Genomic DNA, 25,228 nt, shown 5'->3' with positions numbered 1-25,228 from the left:
TCGCTACCAAATGATGTCACCTACTACCTCTGATCTGTCGACTCTAATCCCCTGTTCGAAACCCCCCCCCCCCCCCCCCACAACCCCACAAACCCCCTGCCCTCCCCTCGCTAGTTTCCTTCCTTCTACCCTTCTACATGTCTGCTCTCTCTCTCTCTCTCTCTCTCTCTCTCTCTCTCTCTCTCTCTCTCTCTCTCTCTCTCTCTCTCTCTCTCTCTCTCCTCTTCCTCCTGCTCCTCCTCTTAATCTCTGTGTCTTCTCTGGTTCGCGTGGGCGAGTTTGGAGATGGGGGGAGCAGACAGAAATGGGAGCACAGCCATCCCACTCAAGGGTGTGTGCGCATGTGAGCTCGATATGACATCTTTTCAGATCAAAATAAGACTAAAAAAGAAATCTGGTTCGACTCTGAAGGCTTTGTGCGCCCTTGTAGTTACTTTTTACACTGCCCCATACTGAGAGGGAATGCAAGCCCCCCCCCCCTCCCGCCAAAAAAGCTGGATTTTCATTTCAGAAACCCTGGAGAAACCAAGTGGCAGAGAGAAATAGAGACAGATAGAACAGTGGGACGGGGGGCTCGGGTCAGACCAGAACAAAAAGACGAGAGGGAATGGGAAAGGAAAATGAAGGCGATATAAGGCACACAATCGAAAATAAAAATGAGGTTTATAACAGAGATTGTTATTAACAATCAGGAAAAGCAATGGCATTGTTTTTATCCATAATAAACACACAACCTCTCTAATCAACTAATAAATGGATTCAACCACACAGGACCAATACTTTATTCCATGTCCACAAACAATCCCCAGTCTTTTTATAACCCACAGAGAAATCAGCGCGCCGCCGCCGACCAGATGCAAGTAACACGCTCAGATTTTCACAATGAAAATTGCCAATTATAGAAATTGCAATCAGAGCAGTTTGTTTGTATGTTGATAGGAGATGGTTGAAGGGGAATTGAGATCGATGTGAATGCAAAGTGAAGCAGTATCTATATTTACTACGGCTTTCATAACAGATCCCCTTCGCACACACGTCTCCCCTCTCAACTCCATCCTTCCCTTTCCCCGTCTCTCCTTCTGTGACACATCCAGGCGATCGTGTCCGGATGTCAGCCCTCATCCACAGCTAATTGGGGCTCAGAGGAGTAATCAGGCCAGGACAAATCGGACAGTTCTGGTCATTAGCTGTGACCAGTGTTCTCTGGGAAGCTGGGAGATTGCGTACACACACTGTTTGCCATCACGCCGGAACCCGCACGGTGACACGAGCAGATCTGTGGCTCGACACGAGAGGGGACTCTGAGATTGGCACGGCAGAGAACGAGACTCAGGCAGGACACAGACACAAATAAGCCATGCGGGCGACTGCGTGCACAGGGACTCTCTTATTGTCGAATACAGGAGAGGCAGCAAAGATAAAAAGATAAAAGATAATTACTCACTCATTGAGTGAGTAATATGAAATCAGCGTCAAAGTTTGTAGCAATACTCTTTGCATTTGATGTATTTCATACTCAACCTTGCATTATCGACAGACTTTTTTGGTTTTCTGCTTGGTAAACCATCTCCCTGAGCTTTTTTGGAAAGACGAGAATAACGCGTAAGATATCGGTGTCGATAACAATCTCAGAAGCAACTAAATGTAAACACGTCGATGGCTGCTCCCTGTGAAAGAAGGGTGGACAACTTCGAAAGCGAGATGAATGTCAATTTGCTTTCCTGGCAGAGCCTTAACCTTTCAGGATAACTGAATTATTTAAGCACCACATATACCTGTTGTGGGCCTCTGTTTCCTCCGTCTGGGGTGAGGCCGGTTAAGAGGCTGCATGAGTCTATGGCCATGCACGCCTCTTTGGTCACAGAGCGAAAATGGCAAGACAAATGCGGCGGGGGATTTGTGATAATTGGCCGTGCTGGTGGGCCAGGCGTCGGGCCTAGAGAAAAGGTCGCAGGCACTGAGAAACAGATCAGTCTGCTCGGAGCAGAGGAGTTTCCGCGGGCCTCTGGGGGTTTAGCTCAACTTCTCTCTCTCTTTTTTAATACGGGGAGGAAGTGCTCCAGCAGGGCCCATTAATTAAGCACCAGAGGAACCTTCAATTTGTTTGGAGGTCAGAAGCCCCAGTGTCACTGTTTTGGGTGGAAACCCACTCAGAACTAACTCTATATTCTCTCTCGGAGTGAAAGCGGAGAGGGCAGCGGAGGTACTCGGCGGGCTGGAGGAGAGTTCGCCAGCAGAACGGGGGACATATTTAATAGTTCACAAGTAGAGAGGATTGGAGAGGGTTAATGTCAGATGTTCCTGTGTGACTGCACACAAAGAGGAGGAGAAGCGAAGGGGATGAGGGGAGCCGGGGGGACGTGGCTCACACCCCGACATGCTCGTGAAGCAGCTGTTCTCCTCACGGCACGGAGAGTGGGGGCCTGCCAGCAGCAGCAGGCTGCTGGGAGCATCTAACGGAAGGGCGAAGCCTGACACACGCGCACATGCACGCACACATCTACACACACGCACAGGAAAGGATGAGCACACGCCGACCAGATGTGCGGACGCACGCTCCCAATGCGGTTGATGCCGCCCGTTCTTCTGCCAGTCCGGTGTTGAGATTTCGTGGGTGAGCGGTAATGTCAGGGTGATGGAGTCAGATTCATATGCTGTACATCTGATCTCACACTCCGTAGAGGTGCATTTCCACTTGATACAAACAACAGCCTGCATAGCTAAAGGCAATTATATTTCTACTGTCTCCATTTGCCCCGAGGTTGTAGACAGCCAGTCAAAACCTCGCCAGGTTTCCCTGCCTCTCTATCTTTGCAGTGAAATCAACAGAACGGTGCCCAGGCTCATCTATGATTTACCTCAGTGAAATATTCATTACGTAGCCTTGCATAGTCTGGACGTATCTGATGCGAGTCTGAACCTGACAGCTCTGCTCCGTCATCACACATCACCCGAGCCACTCCGAATCCGGCACCTGTCTCCCAGTGCTCAACGCAGAGGCAACTAAACTGATCCGAACGAATAGAGGACTCTGGCAGATATAAAGAATCCATCTGTCTGCCATTGGCCTGCAGGCATGTGGCGGTCTTTAGTTACTGGATCCTATACTTGCACACCGACCTGTGACGGATCACTGCAGCAAAGCTACTCAACTTTTCCCATTCGATTGGTTTGAGAGCGAGAGAGGGCCCTGGCCTGACTGGCGGTGAGGAGGCGTGCACGTGTTGGGCCCTGCGTATGATCCGCTGACAGCGATGGCTTCTGGGGAATAGCCTGGGACTTCAAAGGGGCTGTTTGGATTTTTAATAAATCAGCCCAAAGAAACAATACCCTGATGTGGTCAGAACAGTCAGAAAGGAGAGATCAGAGCCGGTTTCAGCACCACGGACAGCACCGCAGAGTCACAGAGTTCTCACTCTGCCTGTCTGATTAAGTTACCTTTGAATTATTCCACGAATTTGAATAGCTGAAATACTGTCTAATAGTTCTGGAATTGTCACAGGGACAACAGTGACGACTCATTTTTCCAACATAACACTAATTCAAGTGGTTCCAAAGTCATTATACTTTGAAGGACTAATAAGAAAAATGTAACTGCGGTGAATGGTGATATTAATAATGTATCCATGTGAGACAGACTAGAGCGCAGTGGCCTAAGCCTGGGAAGGTAAGAGGGAGAAAAGTGATAGCTGTGAAGAAACAAGGTCGTCAGCATTCCCTCCCGCCGTACTAGTCATTTCATTATCTCATCCCTCCCTCCTCCTCTTTAAAGTAGGAAAAGCGGGAGAGGCTATTGACCCCTCTCTGTGTTCGTGGCAGGCAGCGGGACAAATGAAGTTTCCCCTCAGACCCCCTCCGTATTAATATCATAATTATCCGCACCTCTGTGCCCCCGTCGGCCGGCACAAACTCCACTGTCTCGTTTGATGGAGAGGCGCGAGCCGGGAATTACATTCGATTAGCACTAAACAAGAGAAGGGGACACGGAGCAGCGGAATCAATCAGTGCCACCGGGACGGGAGAGATCGTCGCCGTCGAAGGGCGCGCGTCCGTCCGTCCGTGCGCGCGCGCCATGACAGTTTGTGGATGGAAAGGCTGCGTAGAACTCCACTCGTAGGGAGTACGGCACACACTCCGGCTTGGACTGACAGCGCTTAAAGAGCAGATGCATAATGTGCTGTGAGGATGTTGGTGATTGTTTGGGATTTGCCGGTAACATGTGACACACAGCCTCTCCGCTGTTTTAAAATTTAGTTTTACCTTCTTCAACGAGGGTGGTGAGTTTGAGTGACAAACCACACGGTCCGCTCCGGGCAGCTCTCTGTCTCAGCAGCAATTTGGATTCATTGTTTGCAACCGCGCGATAACTGCGGTGGCGCTTTTCTTCAGTCGCAGCCATTTGCGGGGACGGGCCAGACATGTTAAAGTGGTCTAATGCCGTAGAGAGGTGGAGGTGGTGTGCTGGCGAGGAGCAGATTGAGAGTGAGAGGTGATGAGAACAAAAGACAATGAATGGAGTTAGAGAGGACCCCCCCCCCCCCCCCCACTCCCCTCCCAAGTCTTCATTCCTGTCCCCTGTCTCATTACCCCGGCTTTGACTCAATAAAGAGTGGATAAAGAGGCACACGCCCACAGGCTACCCCCCCCCTCCCTAAAAATACCTTTCACCAACCTCCGCCTGCCTGTGTCTCTCTTCCACATAACAAATCTAAAAATACCCACCTATACACAGCGGCCACTTTCTTCCTTTCTATTCTGCTGGATGCTTTTTTAAACTTGAGTATTTTTCAGCCTAACTTTTGCATCCACTCCCCACCCCCCCCCCCCGTCCTCTGTGTTCCCTCCCTGTCGGTGCTGTGTAATACGAGTTATTTCCATCCCTGTCTCTCCGTGACTGTGGCCGCTGGATGGCTGGATATTTACATTTTTCACTCACTGGTGACCTTTCCCTGTTGCCGCTCTGGGAGCTCCAGTCTCCTCGCTGCTCTGTGGTTGACAGACTATTGCCTGCAAATATCTCACATGGACACAGCAAATGGTACACAGGGAGTCAGCGGCAGAGTGTTCAGAGACCAGAGACAGGTGAAAAGAGACTGCTGTAACCCAGACTGACACTCTCAGTGGTCTGACTGAAAGCGGCCTGGAGAGACGGACGTGCTACGGACTGAGGTGGCGTAATCTTTTACCTCTGGTGTCATTGTGATTTTGGCATCCTGACAGCAGAGGTGGTCCGCAATAAACTGCCAGAAAAAGAGATGTAAATCTGGGGATCCAGAAATGTCAACAAAAATTCTTTGGAAATTGATGTTTTTTCGCTGCACAGCAGAAGGTCGTTTCTTTCCCCCCCGTTGAACGAGTTAATGTGTTGCCTGCACAGCAGGGCCGGGTGAGTCATGTACGGGAGGAGATCTACCGGGCGGTGTGAGAGGGGGAGAGGTGAGAGCCGGGGATTCACTAACCAGGTTGTTTGGAGGTGATGCGCTTCCATAACAGTCGGTGAACTGCGGTGAAGTTTCACGAGTTTTTACTTGTCTGTGCTGAAACTGGCAGAGAGAGACGTTGAAAATGAGGGCTGAAGATTCAAAAAGTTGAGCGACCCCCGGTTGACTCCGGATCTGACCTGTTATGTTTTCATCCCTCGGTGGTGCACCTCGAAACCCATGAGCGTAAGTTCCCTTTGTAACGCGTGTGTGTTACTTCCATATTTCTCCTTCAGCTGATGCTTTAGCAGCTGGAATTAGTAAAGGAGGTTACTTCCCGAATGTTGCACACTGTACCTCAAATCATTTGGAAAACAGATTTCAGAGGAAATAACCCGAGCAGCTCCGCTGATCTCAGAAGAGACGTGCGATTACTGCCTGAGAGACAAAAACTCTTCTCAAAATATTTTGGATTAGTATTTAAGTATTAGTCCAGTATAAGTCCAGTGTTTTTCCCCCCATTTTGTCAGCTCATTTCCTTTGCTAGCCAACACTGTTTGGGGTTCGGTTCGGTTAACAGTGAATTAGTCTTCTGGGTCCATTCAGTACGGCAGGGAGGTCGTGACTCGTGTCCTCAGAAAATACCACTTTGGGAAGCTGCACTGGCGTCACTGTGGGAAACAAGTCTTTATCCCAAAGACAGTTTTCCTCCCAAATAAATATACGACATAGAACTCGGCTCTATCTGGCTAGATAGATAGATACAAATAGCAGCAGCTCCACACACCACTATTCTCTGCGTGTGTGCTTTATGCTCCCTTTAAATTGTGAATGGCTGGTCACATCAGCCACCTTCCAACAATAATGGCCGCCATGCTAAACGAGAATGATGAGATGTATTGGGGAGGTGATCAAAGGACTACTATTTACAACCACTCTCAGCCGGGCGGACTTGACGACCCACTGCGAGCACACTATACTGTACAAGGGACGTCTTCCATCATGCTTTTACTGCCCATCACGGCGCCTGTTAGACAGGGGAGATGGCAAAGCTTTTAGCAGACTGAGATACCGCCCTGGTGCTGGACGGCGTGTACGGGCAATGCCATCAGAAAAGTGAATGACCGGGAAAGATAAGGGGGAATGGAGGCTCGCGAGAGAAAAGAGCGGGAGAGGGGAGGTGGAAGGGAGGGGGAGGGAGGGGGCGGGTGCCTGCCTGCCGGCTGTCAAAATAAAACGCTTTGGTTAAATGGAAACTGATATCATGCAACTCATTCCAATTCTTGTGGATTGGGCCGGGGAGACCTCGAAAGTGAAACTAAAGCGTGGTGTTCTGCAGAGGGGGAGAAGGAGGAGGTCTTACCTGGAGCAGCCAGTAGCACCTACGGTGGAAGGTGGGGATGATGGAGGAGTGGACGTAGCAGCCATACAGACACTAGAGACAGCAGAGGGGGGGGGGGGGGGGGCAGAAATAAAGGAACGTTACATTGCAGCAAAGTATACGCTCTGACCGTGTCAGCTGTGACCTTTGAACTCCCCCCACGGACCAGCTGGCAGATGGTCACGCCATTGTTCTCTGAAACAAAGTCTGTGACCTGGAAGTAGGAAGCGGACGGGGTGAACCGGCGAACACCTCGGCGTCGCCACATGGCTCCTTTCCCTCCCTCCCTCTCTTCTCCTCTCCCCCTTTTTCCGGCTCTGGGGAGAGGCTCCCTGACAGAATGATTCAGGTGCTCCTTACTCCACCCCTCCCGTCCCCTCCTCCACCCTCCGCCGCCCCGCAGGGCATAGCGCCACGTAACTAAAGCACAGCGTTATTAATATCCTTATCGTAAACAGATAATACTGCGCCTGGGGCCTCGTTACCGCGGCGAGAGAGCCAGGCCGGGCCGATAACGCCTCCCCCGTTTCTGGCAGAGGGGCCAGGAGACATTTTTTTTCCAGCGGCCGGCGGTGAAGGGAAAGACGCAGCGAAGCCCCTGTGCGGCGGTGAACAGGAGCGAGAACTTATCCTCCTCCATGCTTCTTCTCCGGTAGACCCAGGACCCCCGGCTCCCAGGTGACCCGCGGGGGGTCGCTACCCTTGGTTTTGTCTGCAGCGCTCACCCCCTCCACGACCTTCACCGGCTCGGCAGCTTTTCTACAATCTAATATTTGTGAAAGGTGAGGGTGGGCTGGTTTGCACTTTAAGACAGGGAGCTTGGCTCTTGCGGGAATAAATCAAACAAGCAGGTCGGGAGGGTTGAGCTTCACTCCGATTGACTTTGGTATAACTCTTTGTTTAGAAATCAGGAGAAATCACCGCTGTTAGTGAGCGAGTACGGGTGCGTGTGCAGACATGACCCGGCCTCATTATTCGGAAGCCGCGTGTTCAACAAGTGAAGGCGGCTTTCCTCAGGCACTGTAGGAGTGACTGGGTAGGTGGTAGGGGAGGGTGCGGTAATGGTAAAAGGAAAGGGGGGGGGTGGTTGTTGGTGGGGGCGTTGGGCTACATTGCTCGGAGCACCGTGTGATAAATAGGTGCCTGGAGATGTGTTATGTGCTCCTCTTGTTTAACTAAAACCAAGCGCCCGGGCCTGCAGATGAAGTCTGCAGACACTCGTTTGCCAACGTGGAACCGTATAATTAATTATAACAGAGTACCGTCGCACAGCTACACAGGCTGGGCACACGGCGAGAGGAGCATTACATCGCCAAAAACAAAACAAACACACCACACAGTCGCAGAAGCATCCAACACCAACACACACACACACACAGACGCCTGATGACCAATTCACAAACAGCAAAAGTCACATCCGCCTGGACGCGTTCTCCAGGTGTTCCTTTGTTCCCAACACATCTATTGTGAACCGATTTCAATACTAGCGAATAGACGTTAGCGAAGGCACGCAGGCTTCCTCCTGTTCTTATTCCTTTTCGCCGTACTCTCATCCATTACAGCTGTCTGAAATAGGATGTATGCCTCCTCCCACTCCCGTAGCTCCGCCATCCATTACTCCACGCTGGCAACGGACAGACGCTTCCTCCCACAGTGCACTGAACATTGCTGCAGTCGACCACAACTGTTAGCAGCTCGCACAGACTGATACATACTGAGCATGTATGCCATGGACTGTAGTTATGATGTAATACGGTAAATTAGCCCCAAATGGCACTAAAGTGTTTACCTTTCCCTGTGTCCTGCGATACTTTTGTGAAAGGTGCACACGGACCAAAATGCTACCACGATGTCTATTCGGACTTTAAATTGAAACACCAACATCGATTCGGGCCATAACGCTGCATATCTGTTCACCGCACACGGGAAACGCAGACTTGGTTTATATGCCGCCTGCGTGCTTAAGAAACTTGCTGTCTTGTTAATTCCGATTACGGAAAGTTTATAGATATATCATGGTCAGTACTGATGTAGCCTAGAGCACTTGGCCCACTGGGGGGGGGGGCCGCGGTGTCCGCGCTACGGCACGGTTCTCAGTTTTGACAGGTGGGCCAGAGCAACAGGCCTCTGTGACTACGGCGACTGGGGAGTGAATAAATTTGCCCGCAGGCTGCTTCGCCCTCCCTCTGTTTACTCCATTTCTCCACCACACAAAGCGCCGTGCCAGACCAACAAGCAGCTTAAAGCATAACACAACTGTTGCACCCGTCAGTACCGATATACAGGAGGCATCAAACACAAGCACACACACACACACACACACACACACACAATTAAACAATGAGTTCTTAAGCACCAAACTGCTCCCACTCACAGACAAGGAAATGTTCAAAGACGCGCGGACACAAGCTGTCACGCTCACGCGCACATCCGAACGCACACGTGCACAGACAAAAGTCACGATAGACAAAACCCCGGCCAACATACTTTAGAGAGCACAAGAAACGCCCGGGCAGACAAAGCTCATCATACTCGAGCGCCTATCAGTAATTCAAGACGCATATCAGTTACTGGCGTTTCCGCCGCTCTCTGCATGCCGAGCGTCTGGGTGACAAAGTGACGGCAGCAGAACCATTATTTGCTGTCTTAGGGGCTGTGACAGATGACAGCACATCACAGGGCAAGCAATTAAACCGTAATTATACACACACGTACACACATTTCCTCTCATTTAAAGTGCAGTTTCGCAGTGTGTCATTTTGAACAGCCTTTGCAGACTGACACTAAAACAGTGAAACAAATAGGTAGGTGTGCACTGTGTGCACAGCAACACGCGCACACACACAAGTTTGGGCTGCAAATGAGACACAATGGAACAATGATACGCAGCTTATAGTCTTGTTGGAGAGCGTGTCAATAACGTATTCATGCGCTGTCACTGCAGACAGCGGGAGGGGGAGAAAAAAAATAAAGACTTACAGCGACGTGTGTCCTCCAAAGTCAGACACTGATGCAGCAAAATCATTTGGTGTTGTCACTCAAGCGGGCGGCCGAGGCGATGACACTCCGCCTTGGCCCAATGAGAGGGTGTTAAAGCGGCTCTGAGCGGAGCGCAGTTCGAGCCGGCCAGACAGCCCAGTGACAAACAGTTGGGCTTAAATAAAGCCTTCAGATGTAAAAGGCAGGGCCACCACCAGTTACAGTTCCGAGGAAAGGGGAGACTTGCTCATTAGACCACAAGGATGTGTGAAGACAGTCGGAATCAAAAGTGAGGCACCTTATTTATGTTGGCAATTTGCCGTTTTCCCGCCATGAGGCAAACGTCTGACTGTGAAACGTTGCCATGGACAACATTTATTAAAAACTGTTCTGCTGACTTTTTTAAAAGACGTGGCTCCTGTCCAGCTCTCAGTCTCCATCCATCATCACATCATCCAGCCAACTCTTTATGGGTACCTTCACAATTAACTCACGTCTCACTCGCGCGTCCCCTGATGTCTCCTAAGCCAACAATCGTCATCACATATCATCACTCCGGATGTGAATAATCTACAGTCGGATCCAATATGAATTGTATCGAGTGACTGGCCTTGCACTATTTTACAGTTGTTGACACGGACGTCCACCTGGTTAAGTAACGTCTGGCTCACTGCTTCATTAGAGGGAATGTATCCTTCTCTGTTTGTGCTCTTGTGCGCGTGTGTCTGTTCACTGGATGCCCGGGGCAGGTGATTCAGCCAGGGGCACGGCAGCATAAATAGAGCTCATGCAGCAGCCAATCAGGCAGGGCTACCAAACCCCATCCGTGGAGGGAGCGCAAAAATCCATACTCAATAGAGATTCATGGACCATGCAAGATTCAAGCTACTCTGGGCATTGACAGCATCCATGATGAGTATTGATCAACCAACGATTTCTGGCTCTATACAGACGTGATTAGATGACTTACGCCTGAAAAGTGCCACTTCCAGTTTGGAGGATGAGCTCATTTTTGACTGATAACGTAACGCTCTGAATTTCACCTGCTGTCTTTACGGTCAGGCGCTCTCTTCTGCCCTCCGACCAATCAAATGATCTGTAGTGTCTGGTAGGGTGGCACCAGGCCCAGAAAGCCCGTATTATACGGTATCTCTCTTGCATTTCGGATTGATATAGAAACGCACACCTCCTGTGTGCCACCAGCACAATGGCTGGCTTTTTATACCAGCGACTTCTTTCTCTGTTAAGATTCTTCTTCTTTGTACCACTTTAACTAAGCCACTGCTTGTAGTCGTAACAGTATAGTTCTTCAGTGCATCTGAAGACTTAAGCAACGGTTGATGAGACATTATACATAATAAATCAAAAGAGGCTTAGATTTATCTCTGTCCTCTCCGTTGGCCCAGCTGCAGTCTCTAAATCAGTCAAAACTGAGCGGGCCATAAAATGAATTGGCAGGCTGCACCGAGCTGAAGGAAAGAATGAAAAACAAACCCTTGAAAAAAAATTCCTCAACAAAGCAAAACAAATGACGCTCTGGGAAAATGCATGTGTTATGGAAATGACCGGCTCTAAAAATACACAAAGCATTGATAAACAGGCCCCGAAGAGGAGAATTAATAAGCCACGCCGGACGCGTAAACACGGCTATACATCAAGTTCAAGAGGAGAACAATAACAGGACGGAGGCAGTTAGAGAGAAACCCCTGACCGCTTGCCACACCGAAAAACCCTGACGGAGGAAAGACGTTTCAGGGAGGAGAGCTGTGGTGATGAGGAGAGAGAGAGGGAGGGGAAATAGAGTGGAATGAGAGACAGAGGACAGAGAGGAAGAATAGAGACGGAGAGAGACGGACGCGGGGGGTGTGAGGGGTTTTGCGGCCGCGCTTTCCCACGTGCCCGCGCACTGTCTGTCTCCCTGACTGAAGACGGGGCGTCTGTTGATGCTAATGCTAGCCAGCCGGGCTCACGGCCAAAAGGCATTAAGTGGAATCGAATTCCACCAAACTGGCTTTAATCAGCAGGTTTTTAAGGTTAGAATTACTCTCCCTCTCCTGCAGCCCGCTGGCCAAGGTTAAAGCAGACACCGGCGGGGGCCTGGGCTCCGCTAATGGGATGGAAGGGTGGCATGTGGCCTGCGGCTACGGCCGCCATACAGTGACACGCACACACGCTGACACACAAAGGCACAAAACACGGACACAGATTGTAGTTGTGCGCCAGGTCACACCTGCAAATAACGATAATGCACATACTGCTACGCAAATAGAAATAGCACTTTTACTCCAGAGCGTGACGGTCGGTGTGTTACTGCAGCTACATCTCTTCTGAATGTGGTCTTTTCACTTAGTAACAGGACTGTTGAAAACCATGACACAAAAGAGAGGTTAAAGGGCCAGAGGAGAGAATATATCAGACATTTTTTTAAATTTTATACATCACCAAGACGCAGTAGGGGCCTTGCCTTGACCTCGTCAACACGTTGATGTCCTTCAACAAAGGAAAGCTCAGGAAAACCTTGCAGCACTTCTGTCAGCTTCTCGGAAGTCAAACTGTGTTTCTATAGCACCTAAAGTAGGAGCTGGGTCCTTAGCAGCAGTGGTAGCAAATGTTCTCTCTCCCCGTTCCCTCCCTCAGGCTTTCATTTGTTTCTCGTCTTTCTCCTCTGCTCAGCTGACACGTAAGAAAGCGGCCTTCCTTTGGAGACGCGCCGCAGATTAAATCAAGTCTTTGTTTTTGATATGCTAATAGGCCGCCTTGCAAATGTGCGTTTCGACTCGTTGCATCTTGACAAAGCAAAATAGTTTGAGTTGAAAGTCCACGAGAGGAGATTCTCCTGTGTGAAGGATGGCAGGGTACAAATGGATGCTAAGCACATGCGTAAAAGGTAAAATGTAAAGTGCAACCAGTCATTATCTCAAGACGCCACTTCCTTATCACCTAACCTTTGGGCCGACCTCTAGATTGCCTGTCTAAAATCGACACGTAAAAAAAAAAATGTATGGCAGTAAAAGGAGTAATGAGCATCTGTTTGCATTACAAGACGTAGGCCAACAACCTGGACGGGCACTTCATTCCATTAAAAGGTGGAGTAATGGATCCAGCAATCCGGTTATCGTCCCACCGTTTAAAGAGAGGGGGTCGCAGGTCAGGTTTTAGCTGTCATTTTAAGAGGGTGGGAAACAGCTGAGTCTAAGAAGACTTTCCCGTAGCTTAGTCAAACCCAAATGCATGTGCTGGAAAGTGGCCAAAGGGATATCAACACAGATCGTGGACATTCACCTGGGATGGAAACAGCGACGAAAGGTCAGTCGCAGGTCAGTCGCAGGTAAGGATGAAGGCGAGCAGTAGGAACACATTTTGTATCTCCTAGTTCTTCTCCTTGACTTTGTCCTCGTAAAGTGGGGCCCCTTATCCGGCCCCCAAGGGATTCAACGTCACGTATATATAATTAAACAATGAATTACCAAAAGCATCACATGGTGAGCCTGCCGCTGCTTAATAAACATAGATGGCATTGTTTGAGACGGTGTGACCGCCCATTAACCTTCCCCTGTGTTAGCTGAGGTAAGGATAAAAGTGCCACTGTGTGGAGAAGGGGAGCACGTCCTCTGCATTAATGAGAGCAAACCACCCGAGCCCCCGTTTCCACCTAAAACACACACACACACGCGCGCACGCACATGCACGCACACACGGAGGAGACCTGCTGGAGATGACATCACAGGCTCAGCCTCCCTGCCGTGGGGTACGCCAGGCAGACATGCTGCCTAATTGTGGGAGAGAGCTCAGATTTGTAATGCTCCACAGTTCTGTTAGGGCTGATTAGCGGACGCTCGCGGCTTCTCCACCTGCCCGTGATCTATAGGCACTCCAAATTTTCCAATATCTCCAGTGTGAGCGAGAAAGAGCTGAGGGAGACTGTAAATCATGACAAGTCCTAGGGAGGAGAAAAGGATGGATGGAGGGCGAGGGAGTGAGGGAGAGCCTGAGCAACGGAGGGAGGTATTCAGCCGGTATGGAAACACGAGGTGGAAGAGGAACGTAGGAAATTATTGAGGGAGGGAGGTGATGGGAGACGGAGTGGTGCACATATAGAGGAGAGAGGAGCACACATCAGGGAGACATGAAAGAGTAAGGGGGGGAAGAAGAGAGGAGAGGAGATATGATTACCAAGAAAACAGCAAGAAAAAAAATTCCCGCCGGGGAGAAAGAGACAGGGGGGGGGGGGGGGGGGGGGGCAGACAGAGAGGAGAAAGAGCAAGGGGGAAGAAAGGGAATGGGAGGACGTAGAGACAGAGAGAGAGAGAGAGGGCGAGAGAGAAGAGGATGGAATGAATGCTAACAGGAAGCCCAAACACAGTACTGAGGCTTTATCCTTCACAGGCGGAGGAGCAACAATCGCAAACACATTTTCTCTCGCCCCGGCCCTAAGAGAGATAAAAAAGCAATTTGTATTCTATTCCTATTCAGCGTCGCTTGGCCTGTTTCTCTGCCTGCATATTTGTAAACACAGCTTTGTCAGAGCAGCTTAATCTTCCCAACACAAACACAGACTACAGGAAGGAGGGGCCAGAAAGGGCGAGGAGGGGTGAGGAAGGAAGCGCTGCAATGAGGGTAAAGGACGAGAGAGGAGGAGAGAAGAAGGGTGAGGGTGTGGGGGGGTGGGGGAGGTCGAAGAGCAGCAGAGGGTCAAATAAAAAGCTGGGCAGGGCACGAGGGATCAGAAGCGGTTTCCGTCTCGGCTGCCACGGGGACGCCGCCCCCCCACCCCCCCCCCGTGTCAGACTCTGAAAGGCCGTCGATGTGACGTGCAGACGCGCAGGCACGCAAACGCGCCATTGGTGGACCCGTGTTCCCCTCCTGTCGTCCCCCCCCACCGGCCCAGACGGATGCAAAAGAACAAGCCCTCCTCGTCATGCGGCCTGCATGTGACAGATTGAAGGGGCGGGCCCTCGTGCATCCTTAACTGCCCCCCATGCCTCTATTTAGTGCTCGGGCTGCACATTTCGCCTGTCATGGAGCTTACAGGCATGCGCTTAAAGGTTCCAAAGGGGAACCAAAGTCCACGTCCTACGCGGGGCCAAACACATCACTGCAAGCGACTCCACATTAAGCAGCGGGCCGGAAATAGAGATAGCGAGAGAGAGAGAGAGAGAGAGAGAGAGAGAGAGAGATAGACGGGACTTGGAAGTGGCGATCATCTGGGTGCACATTCGCTCGCGGAGGCGTGAAATTAGGCAGAGCGACACCTGCCATTACGCATGGCATTATAGCGCGCTGGGCTCGCCCCGCTCTTTGGCCTTCCCCATCGCGCCGCCTCTTTCTCGCCCTTAATCTATTCCTACATAGGCTGCAATCTCTCTCGCTGCGGCCCACGGTGCCCAATTAAAGAGTGGTGGCGGCCCCGCCCACTCCCAGCACCACGAGGGGAAGGTGGTGAAAACTTCATCAGTTTCTGTGCACTTCCAGTCTATCCTCGCTCTCCTTGGCCCCCTTTTAGCCCCGGGAGCACCTATAGCTCACCCAATTTGGACGGCCCGGCTCAGCGCTCGGGATTAGCCGGATCGAGAACAATGACCGCGAAGACAACCATCGTGGATTCCCGCCTCCTATGCAATATCCTCTGTGCAAAGCTTGGACTTCCACAACAAATCCCACCAACCGAATTAAAAACAATATTTATAACAAGCCTGGCTGTCAAGCCCATCAAGCCTCACAAAAGGTCGGCGGCATCCCGGCGAGCCTTTCCGGAGCTGTCATGGCAGTATGACTCAGTGAGGCACATAAGCTATTGACAAAATGTTGCTGGAGTGCTAAGATTTGCACCTTGTTTGTGAGCGGTTTGAAACAGGCGTCGACCAAAGACAAAATGTCCTTTGTGGAATATTAATCTGTCTGTATTCCACTTTGGATGAGCAGACATTCAACGAACTTCCCGTTTGCCAATACTCGTACTGCTGACTGTGCATGTGTGGGGAGGCAAAAGAACCCCGCAGACGGACACGCAGCAGACAGAAAGGGAGGAACACACAAAAGACAGATTCAGAGAGACAAGCAAAGAAAGAAAGGGAGAGCCGCAGACACAGAGCAGGCAGATGGAGGAGCCTGAGAGCCCCCGGGCAGCCCTGTGATGAAGACAGTGGGGAAGGCAACCAAGGGAGTCCACGTTATGTTCTGATTGTGATGCGGAGAAGGATCGGGTGGTGGCTGGTTACGGGTGCGGAGGAATGGGGGGGGGGGAGGAATCAGCCAGCGAGCCAAAAAGAGGGAAAGGAAAGCAAATGAAAAGTGACACTTTAATTCAGAAGGCTTTCTTGTGCCTGAGTTATTATGAGAAGTTTGTAAGCCGGCTCGTCCGTGCATCTCCCCTGGCCTCGCGCCCGGCTCCCTCTCTCGCCGAGGAAACCTGTGGCGCTAACCTGTCTTTATCTGAGCTGCACAGCAGGGGACGGCACTCTGCCACCATCCACATGTTTTTGATCCTCCCACTCCCAGCGCCTCAGTGGCGCCCTCCCACCCCCCCTCCCTCGCCCAGCCTCACCACCGCTCAAATGCAAAATGTCCGTGTCCCGTCGCTGCTTTGATACGGCCAAAGTCCTCGGCACCCCCTCCACTCTGGATTAATTGCGATAACTCGAATCTGGATGGAGAAGGTTAGCTTGGTCTCCACAGAAACACTCCTGAACACAGCGGTGCGGCGGTGCGCCGCATTAAGATAACCACGGAGAGGGAAGAGAAACGGGGAAATTACATTAAACTCATATTGGAATGTGTGTGCATGACGGAGAGAGATGAATGGCAATGGAGTAGAATAGTAAAGGAGAGACTGCGAGCATTAGAGGCCCAGAGAAACAAAGACGAAGAGGAGGAAAGAGAAAAAAAACGGTGCTGAAACTGAAATGATTTGACATTCCGGCTGGGCAAAGGCTGGTGTTTGAAGATGAGCGCCTGACAGCGGTATGTGATTTCAACTGTAGAGAGAGGGAAGGCCACGAGGGCTGTTTTGGGATGGGGCAGCGGCTAGGGAGCAGACAGATAAAAGAGACAGGCAGATAAAGGAGATGGACAAATAGGGGAAGGGAATTATAGGCGCACACAGATGCATTGGCTAAAATGCACCTGAAGTAGCAGACAGGTACAACCTTGAAGCCCAAAAAGACAAGGATGGAAGTGGGGGAGAATGGAGCGAATTCAATCAGGCAGAGAGATTCACTCGCACATATACAAATACAAGTAGAGCCAGACAGACAAGAACAAGGATACTGTATGAATGCACAAGGGGGCTTTGATGAGAAATGTAACAGTAATGTAAAAAAGTTTTTAAAAAAGGACTTAGAGGAAAGTCAAAGCCAGAATGAGGGAGAGAAGGGAAGAGGCAGACATGGCGATGGCGGTGGAGGTGGTAGTAAGTTGGAGCGCCCGACAGAGGTTGTAAAATATATCATCGTTTCAATCTCTCAACAGCAACTACAGCCCTCCTTTTTCATATCCTTCCCACAGTCTGAGGACGGAGCGCTACTTCTGTCCTTTGGAGCAAAATCGACATTCAAGATGATATAATGTGCTCATTTTTTGACATTACATCCCCAAATCTGGACGGCTATTTGCGGCTCGATGTGCTCTCCGTCCCCATTCTCCCTCGAATTCTCAAGGTCACTAATGGTAAAGGATGGATATGAAATGCCAACGTCGAACACGCTCCTATGTTTGTCTTTGCGCTGTTTCTCCACCCCAGCAGAGGTTCGAGACCGGTGGTTGATTTATCTGAAGCACGCGTCATTAATCCTGCGACCACGCACGCCTGCTGAATAATTGATCTCTGCGCTATTGTAACTACATCTGTCAAAGCAAAGGCACCCCACCTCCTTTTCTATCGCTTTACCTTCCTCTTTACCTCTCCACTCGCCAGCACCTTCCCGTACCTTTGAGCTGTTCTAAAACAAATGAATCAAGCGCACCGTTTCCACCATCGTCTGCCCACTGCAATTTGAGGAAAGGAGGCGTCAGGGTTAGTTGGAGAGCTGTTTTATCCCCCCACTGTTGGTGTGACACTGCGGTTCCACCAGCAGAGGGAGGTACCCCTCGACTGTGTTCACCGGATCCAGCCACTTGGCCAAATACACAAAACAAAGTATGAAGATGTAGCTGACAGGGTAATCCGATAATGCCGACGTATCTCCGCTCCCGAGTCCCGGCAGCCTAGCGAGGGGGGGGGAGCTGAGCGCAGCAGTGACCTCCTAAGGTGATCCGCTCTCAGCTCCCCGTCTAGACCTCGACAAACAGCTGCTCGGTCTGGAGCAGAAGGGAAACAATGACCCTTTATATGTGTCCACACCCCTTCCTCCTTGCTCCCTCGCTCCCTCCCTCCCGCCTGTCGCTTTGACTTGTTTTTGCATACTGCATTTAAGGTAATAAGTACAGTATCTCCTTGAGAGCCACAGTGCTATAAATCAGAAGAAAATTGACCTGTCATCTAAGTAAACAACGCATGAGACCAGTTTTCATTAAAAACAAAAAGGGTTCTGGAGGAGCCTTAGCCATGCATACGGATGAGGACGGGACCCAATCTCTCCTTGGCTCGCCCCGAGCCTCCGGCTGACATTGGGGGGTAACACACACACACACACACACACACCTGAGCGAACAGAAGCTGGGCAAAGGAAGTGGATCCCGAAGACACTGAAAGATGTTGATTTGCTCAGAGCTCAACGCGGAGGTAACGCCTTCACAAATAACAGTTTGATTATGATATTCACCCCGCATAATGACTTCTCGTGACAAGTAGCGAGTCGCTCAATCATAACGCGTTGGTCGAAGTGACATTACCGAGATTTAGGTCAGCGCTCGGGGAACGAGCTTCGCATTCGATTGCAGAGACGACATTGTTCAATGTCACGACAGTGCCATGAAACTTTAGCGTCATTTGTTATGTAGTGCCATCAATGTTTATGACAGCCGATCCATCGTCGAGTAAGCTGTGTGTCAACCTTCATGTCGGCTTTATGACACGTGGATGGCATGAAATGTCATGAAATGTCATCTCTATGTTCCCGGGCCGCAGAGCACATGTGATGGATACAAGGTTGAGAACAAAAAAAAAATCTTTAATCTTTAGAGCAAGGGGGTGCGGAGCAGAGTTCAAATAGCCCCCTGTGTTAAAATAGGCGCCAGTGTAACATGCCCCCCTCCCTCCTCCAACCCCCCCCCTTGTGTGAGGCGGCAGGCGGAACGGCTCCCTGCAGACATTTGCATGCAAAGCTTCATTTGCTCCTTCCATAGCGGTGGCCCCTCAGGTGTGATCGAGTGGAGGCTCCTGGTGGCTTTCTGCCCCTCTGCCTGCCTTAATGAGATTGGGCCCGAGTCCCCCCTCAGCTGTGTGTGTGCGCACTGAACTCTGGACTGGATAGATGATAGACACGGGGGGACAGGGAGGGAGATAGAGAGTGTGGCCTTTAGTTCGAGAGACGTGGACTAACATTTACCCAGCCGCTGATTTCACGACCCATGATGCCAGAGCTTTAGATGACTCCTCCTCTTGCTGATGATGACAGTAATGGAGGCGGCCGGAGCTAAGCGTTTCTCCAAAGACGCCACCGTTTGCGAGTGATTGCTACAACCCATTAGACAGGCTGCGTCCCTGAGGTATACTTGACGAGAATGAAGGTGGCCATACGTCTGTGTGTACAGTAGCTACAAACAGGCCTCCAAGCACAAGTTGTACTTGTACAGTAATAAGCTTTGTTGAGGCCCGTAAAGTGCTGCCACTGCATTTTTGGAGTGGGCAGAATCGCAGTGCTGCAGAGTTCATGGAGGGAAATCTGGGGAGGAGATGGGGGAAAATAAAAAGAAATCTGTGCAAACTAGAGTCTATGTCTCAAGGCTTCTTTAAGTCTAATGCCGGCTGTTATCTGTCAGGGAGAGCTGAGGGTTGCACTCTCACCAACGCTCACACTTACAGACACACACAGACTAAATTAAAGTTCCTCTTCGATCTGACGAACGTGGTTTGGCAGCGTTGTCTGTGATACACTCACTCTGCCAGCCAGATATGAGGCGTGCATGTCAGCCTCTGTCTGCAGCTGCCATCCTTCAGACGCGCTCGGTGACAGCGGGGACCGGCGCAAACGTCCGCGGGCGACGTGGCGGATCGAGGAGGCGCGATGGCCCCGCCCACCGCCAACCCCACCCCTTTTCCTCAAGAGGCCCCCGATGCCCCTGACCTGTCTCATTATTTGGGCGATATGTTTAGGGGGTCGCTGAGAGCGGTGCTGTCACACCGTCAGCCAGCATAATGCCTCTCACTGGCCACCTAGTCACTGCAGCACGCAGTTTGTGTGTGTGTGTGTGTGTGTGTGTGTGTGTGTGTGTGCATTTAGGCTCGCCAACCACAGAGATCCTTTACGCTGCTGCTGGATTCTTTTAACACAGCTGAACTACAGTCCAAAGGGGGTCCACACTAATGCCCGCCTCCAATTTCCCTGAATCTTTCAACTGACCGGCGTGAACACCGTAGCTGGATTGTGACTTCAATTTGCGCCTATTGCTGAGAGTAAAATTTAATTAAGTAGGGAGATTTACAAGAGCAGATGACAGTGGGACGTTGGGGAGCGCTAGCGAGGGGGTTTCCATTCAGACTGCAGATTAATAAAAGCCTATGTCAAGATCTGCAGGATGACAAACAGCGAGAAACCAGACGGCGCAAAACAAAAGCGAAACAATCAACTCCCTGAAAAGGCTTAAATGACATTTAATATATTTACTGGCAAACATAAAGTGAACACAATATCTCTGATTGCTATTACTGGCATAAGCAATGACAGCATGCGCTAGATTGGTGTGGTATATTGAATTTCATGTTCTTTGAAATGGAGTCTGAAATGTGAGATTTGTCTGTTGCCTCTGAATAGCCCTCCCTTCTCATTTGGAGACTGGCACATTCAGTTAACTAATGTGCGATATCTGGCGATGCTGCGCTGTTACCCGGTTCCCCTCAAACTGCCTGTCGAGGAGGCTGGAGCGTCAGATGTGATTTGGAGATGCTTTCTTCTCGTTTCCGTTTCCCATCAGAAACATACCTGCTGGGAAGATTTCCTCTCTATAAATCTCCCCTATCTGCTACCGAAATGCTTTTCATCTCATTACGGTTGATTGGGATCCTCATCACATTAGGGAGCGTGCACACAAGCGTGTGCGTGCGTGTGCCTTTTCATGCATGTAAATAAAGACAAGAGATAATGAGCATAGAGAATGGGAGCGAGATAGGTAGAGAGGGCGAGCGGGGGGGAGAGAATGAGCGAGGGAGGAGTGTGTTAAGGAGTGTGTTAATGAGTGTGAGATGTGCTGAGGTCGCTGTGTTTGTTCTGTAACAGTGTGTTGCCGCAGAGCGCCGCCACCTCAGGTGGGTGATTAGCAGTAATTATATAATTACACAAAATGCGATAATAAACAGCACAGGGGGAATCAGCCCTATCATCTACTTTGCTACACCTCGTATATAAGCATATATTCATTTATTTTTCTCATGTAGAAACAAGTAAACACAGTTCTCGCTTTGTAACAAGCGGACGCGCCCTCTGCGCCGGGACGCACGGTCCTGCGTCAAACGCGGAGAGGCGGCGACCAACACATTTCGCACTTAGATAATTCCAACCCGATACAAAAAGTAATGGAACCCACACACACTCATCCTCAACTCGCACCTGTGAGTAAAAAACGATTTGCTCCCTGACACACAGTAACAGCCAATAAAACAAGTGCTGACTCGCTCCCAAAGGCAGCCGAGGGGAGCGGGGGGACAAATGAACACAAACTGGGAGTAAAAAAGCTGCTCCCAGGAGGATTTTTGCCTTTTCTGTAGTCCTCATGCTCCTTCCTGCTTGAGTGAGAAACACGATGTGAAGGAGCTCACAATTGTCCGTCTCATCTCTGGGCCTGCTGCAAAAAGAAACATGTGTTCAGATAAAAGAAAAGATGGTGGGGGGGGGGCGGTGCGGTGTGGTGTATTCCTCGGTGCTTTTGGCTATTGAAATTCTATTGAAGAGTAAAAAGAAAAATGTGTTCTTTGCGTGAATATGTGTCCGTTTAAATGTTAGAGTGACCTTCGTCAGAAGTATGGGGGGAGGGGGGGTCCATTTGTACAATGGCAAAAGAAAAGAAACTGAAAGAAGTTCAGAGCCCAAATAATACAATTACTAAATAAAAAAAACGGACAGGGATGAAATTATAAGCACAAATGAGCGATCCACTCGACTTAAGGGAGGGAAACTCACAGCGGGGGTGAACACCTGGCAAAAACGATGAAGAGCGAAAAGGATGAAGGAAGGAGAGGGCAAAGTCGGGATCCGGAGGAGAAATATAGGATATGGAGTGAGGGAACAGCATGGGGTGGAAGCTGGGGATAATTACTGCTAATAAAGCCTAATGGAATTCAGGCCTCACGTCAGGTGCAAGATGATCTGATTACTTCTGGGCGGCTGGGGGAAATTGGGAACTGATCCGTTAATCCCGCCACCCCTTCTTGTTTCTCATTTGGTGAGAGAATGTGAATCGGTACGAGCGTTGTCACAATATCGGAGAAGTATGCAAAGTTGGTTCGACTCAGCCTTGTATAAGTGATGCATACAGAGAGCGCAGTGTATATATTTCAATAATCACGTGAGATTTCATATTAGATTTTGTCTTTCCATTAGTGTGTGTTTCTCTACTCACTTTTCGAGAGTGTGAATCACACACACACACACAAGTTCTTACGGTGACCTGTGGCATCCCTGAATGAGAGCACAGCCCATTGTACTCAAGTAGTCACACTGCTGTGTGAGTGTGTGTGTTGGTATGTGTGTTTATTTGCCTCCTGTTTAAACTTTTCAACTGCCTTTCCCACCCCGACCTTCCTGCTGATGACCGCTGACCTTGGCTGAATATCACAGTCCGGGGACACAGAGGTCAATGGAAAATGCTGCCTTTTACAGTACAGTCAGGGACAGTATATATATATATATATATATATATATATATATATATATATATATATATATATGTTGTTGTTGGCACATCTGAGAGTAGTTGGGCCGATGTGAGGGCTATAAGAGAGTGCATACACGTAGGCACATCTAGATCGGTATGTGCATATGTATGCGGATGTGAGGGCGAGCATCTTGTTACATGAGTGCATACACTCGAAACAATCTCCTCCTCATCTGCCGGGGACCGTCTGCCTCGACTGCTGTGATGTTTCCTGCTCTCATCTGCTTCGGCGCGGAAAACAGTTTCAGCACAGCGAGCTGAGAAAGGAGCCGGCGTCATTAGCCGGGGTGGAGATGCCTTTCTCAACCACCCTCTATCTCTCCACAGCACATGCTCCGTCTGCAGATGAGATCAGGAAGGTGGGGCAGTGGAGGGCAAAGGAAGGGTGCAGCACAGGCATGCTCCGAGCGGGAAGAGAGGCAGATGAGGGTGTTGTGCGAAAGATGGGAAAGACGAGGGCTGCGCACGGAAGATATCAGCCGCGCGCCTTAAGACCGGGCTCAAGGCGGCCCGTTATCGTGGTTTGATTTCTTGCTATGCTGCTCGGCTCATTGTAATGGCTGTTGGGTGTGAACATGGACGTGGCAGCGGCAAGTCAAAGGGATTAGCCACTTAAAGAAGGAAGGATGTTTATTTTCAAGTGACGGTCTTTTAGCATATATATCAAAATGAACATCCAAGGAAATAATATGAATCTAATCCCTGAGGAAAAATCCACTTTGTACCAACAGGGTAGTCAAGTTGAAAGAAACATCAAAATGAAGCATGTAAAGTCGTGGCATTTTCCTACGTGAAATACCACCATCAGTAATTCGCATTTGAAATGTCTAACAATAACAGGGGACGTTCAACAAGGTCTTATCCAGACATGGTCGCCTTTCAGCACTAACACAACCAAGTACATCGTTCCCCACCACCGCAAAGAGGAAAGGCCTATATGATCACTGTGTTTAACATAACAGCAGATTGACCTTGTGCTGTGGAGGAGTTAAAGTGCACTTCATACCAGAGCGCACAAAAGAAACAGTGTTTTTCACTGACATTTTCTTTATTTTTCAATCTGCAGAGAGAAATATGCTGCCCCATGGACTGATGGAATTTCCACAGTAATGATAATCTCTGTTTTTAAATTGTAACGCAGTCACTAACATTTCAGTCCATCATACCAGTAACACCTTCAGCCCCTGTGCAGCTGCTCAGGGTCTGTTCGCAACACACCCTGTAGGCCTTTATAGGTTCACATAGTGTGTAAAAAGGCTTTTACTGCGAGACAATCTGAGGGCTTGTTGTTTCTTTTACAGAGTATCATCCTTGCTTGTGTGAGAGTGGGATAACATATTGGATGTTTATTAGCTTGAGAGTCAATGCTCAGGCCAGAGCGCCGCTATAAAACCAGCCTCTATTGCCAGTCAGGAGGGGCGGTCAACTGGGCTGCTGGCCGGCTCAGGCCAGATGCCACTGGGCTGCTAGGAGCACTTCTGTCCCCTAATCCCAATCACCACTAGGTCACCCTGGAAAGGTAGAGTCACGCACAAGGGAGGAGGGGGTGGGGGGGCTTTGCTTTGTTTGCTGCAATATGGGTACCCCTTGCAACACACACTGGTAGCTCAATGAATGTCCACAGCAAACGCTTCATAAACATCTGCAAGCATGAGCTAGCACACAGAAGAATAATTACTATTTTCCGGATCCAAATTCAGCGGCAGTCCAGCGTGTCTGGCATAGCCGTGTGCCGGCCTTGTTGTGAGTTGCTGTCCTCTATTTATTTTTGGGCTCCTTGAATTTTTAAAAGGGGGAACCGAAGCACTGGCCAGAAGCACTTTAGAGACCCCTGCAGCAACACGAGGCCCGAAGCACACGAAAGAAAGAATCATGGACACCGGTCACGCCAACACCCGGGCAGTGAGGTGAGATGCTGCGCACTTAGGATCTGACGGGCGCAGCCAGTCCCTTTCTCTCTTCGATCCCTTCCTGAGACCATTTAGCACCCCAGATACACGCCGGCGTGTCCAAGTGGTCCTACAGAGCCAGCCGTCACCCTGGCGCACTTGGCAGGGGGATTGTGATGGAGAAAACAATCCGTCTGTGTTTGGGCAACGGCCGAGGCACTTTAAGGGAATGGTGGCGGCGTTTCGGGGGCCGAGGGGGAACCAGGCCCATCTTTATTGCTCTTTAATCAGAGCGGTGCAGGCCGGGTAAAGATCAATGATCTCTGATGGTGTTAGCATTGACTGGAGCCTACAGCTCCCAATCAAGGGCCCCTCTCCCACCTAATGTTACATTTAATGAGCCAATTAGTCCACAATGGCGTGGCCGGCATCTTAAACTGTTGTTTACTCTGCATTCATTATTAATATCTCATAGTTAGGTATGAATAAAATTAAAAGGAGCGTTGAGACCATTAGCTCCCCATTGTGGGATG

At 50.0% G+C, this 25,228-nt stretch overlaps 1 protein-coding gene across 13 annotated transcripts in view; it reads right to left on the bottom strand.

The window, feature by feature from the left end:
* Nucleotides 1-25,228, bottom strand: part of camta1a (calmodulin binding transcription activator 1a) — a 245,774-nt gene that overhangs the window by 45,869 nt on the left and 174,677 nt on the right. For all 13 annotated transcript variants that reach the window (XM_078087794.1, XM_078087799.1, XM_078087771.1 and 10 more), the window contains one exon: nucleotides 6,784-6,855. In XM_078087794.1, the coding sequence (XP_077943920.1) occupies nucleotides 6,784-6,855 (72 nt within the window). The remainder of the gene's footprint in view (nucleotides 1-6,783; nucleotides 6,856-25,228) is intronic.

This window comes from Gasterosteus aculeatus, chromosome 2 (genome assembly GCF_964276395.1).
Source record: "Gasterosteus aculeatus chromosome 2, fGasAcu3.hap1.1, whole genome shotgun sequence".
NCBI lineage: Eukaryota > Metazoa > Chordata > Actinopteri > Perciformes > Gasterosteidae > Gasterosteus > Gasterosteus aculeatus.
This window is presented reverse-complemented; position numbering and strand designations above follow the sequence as displayed.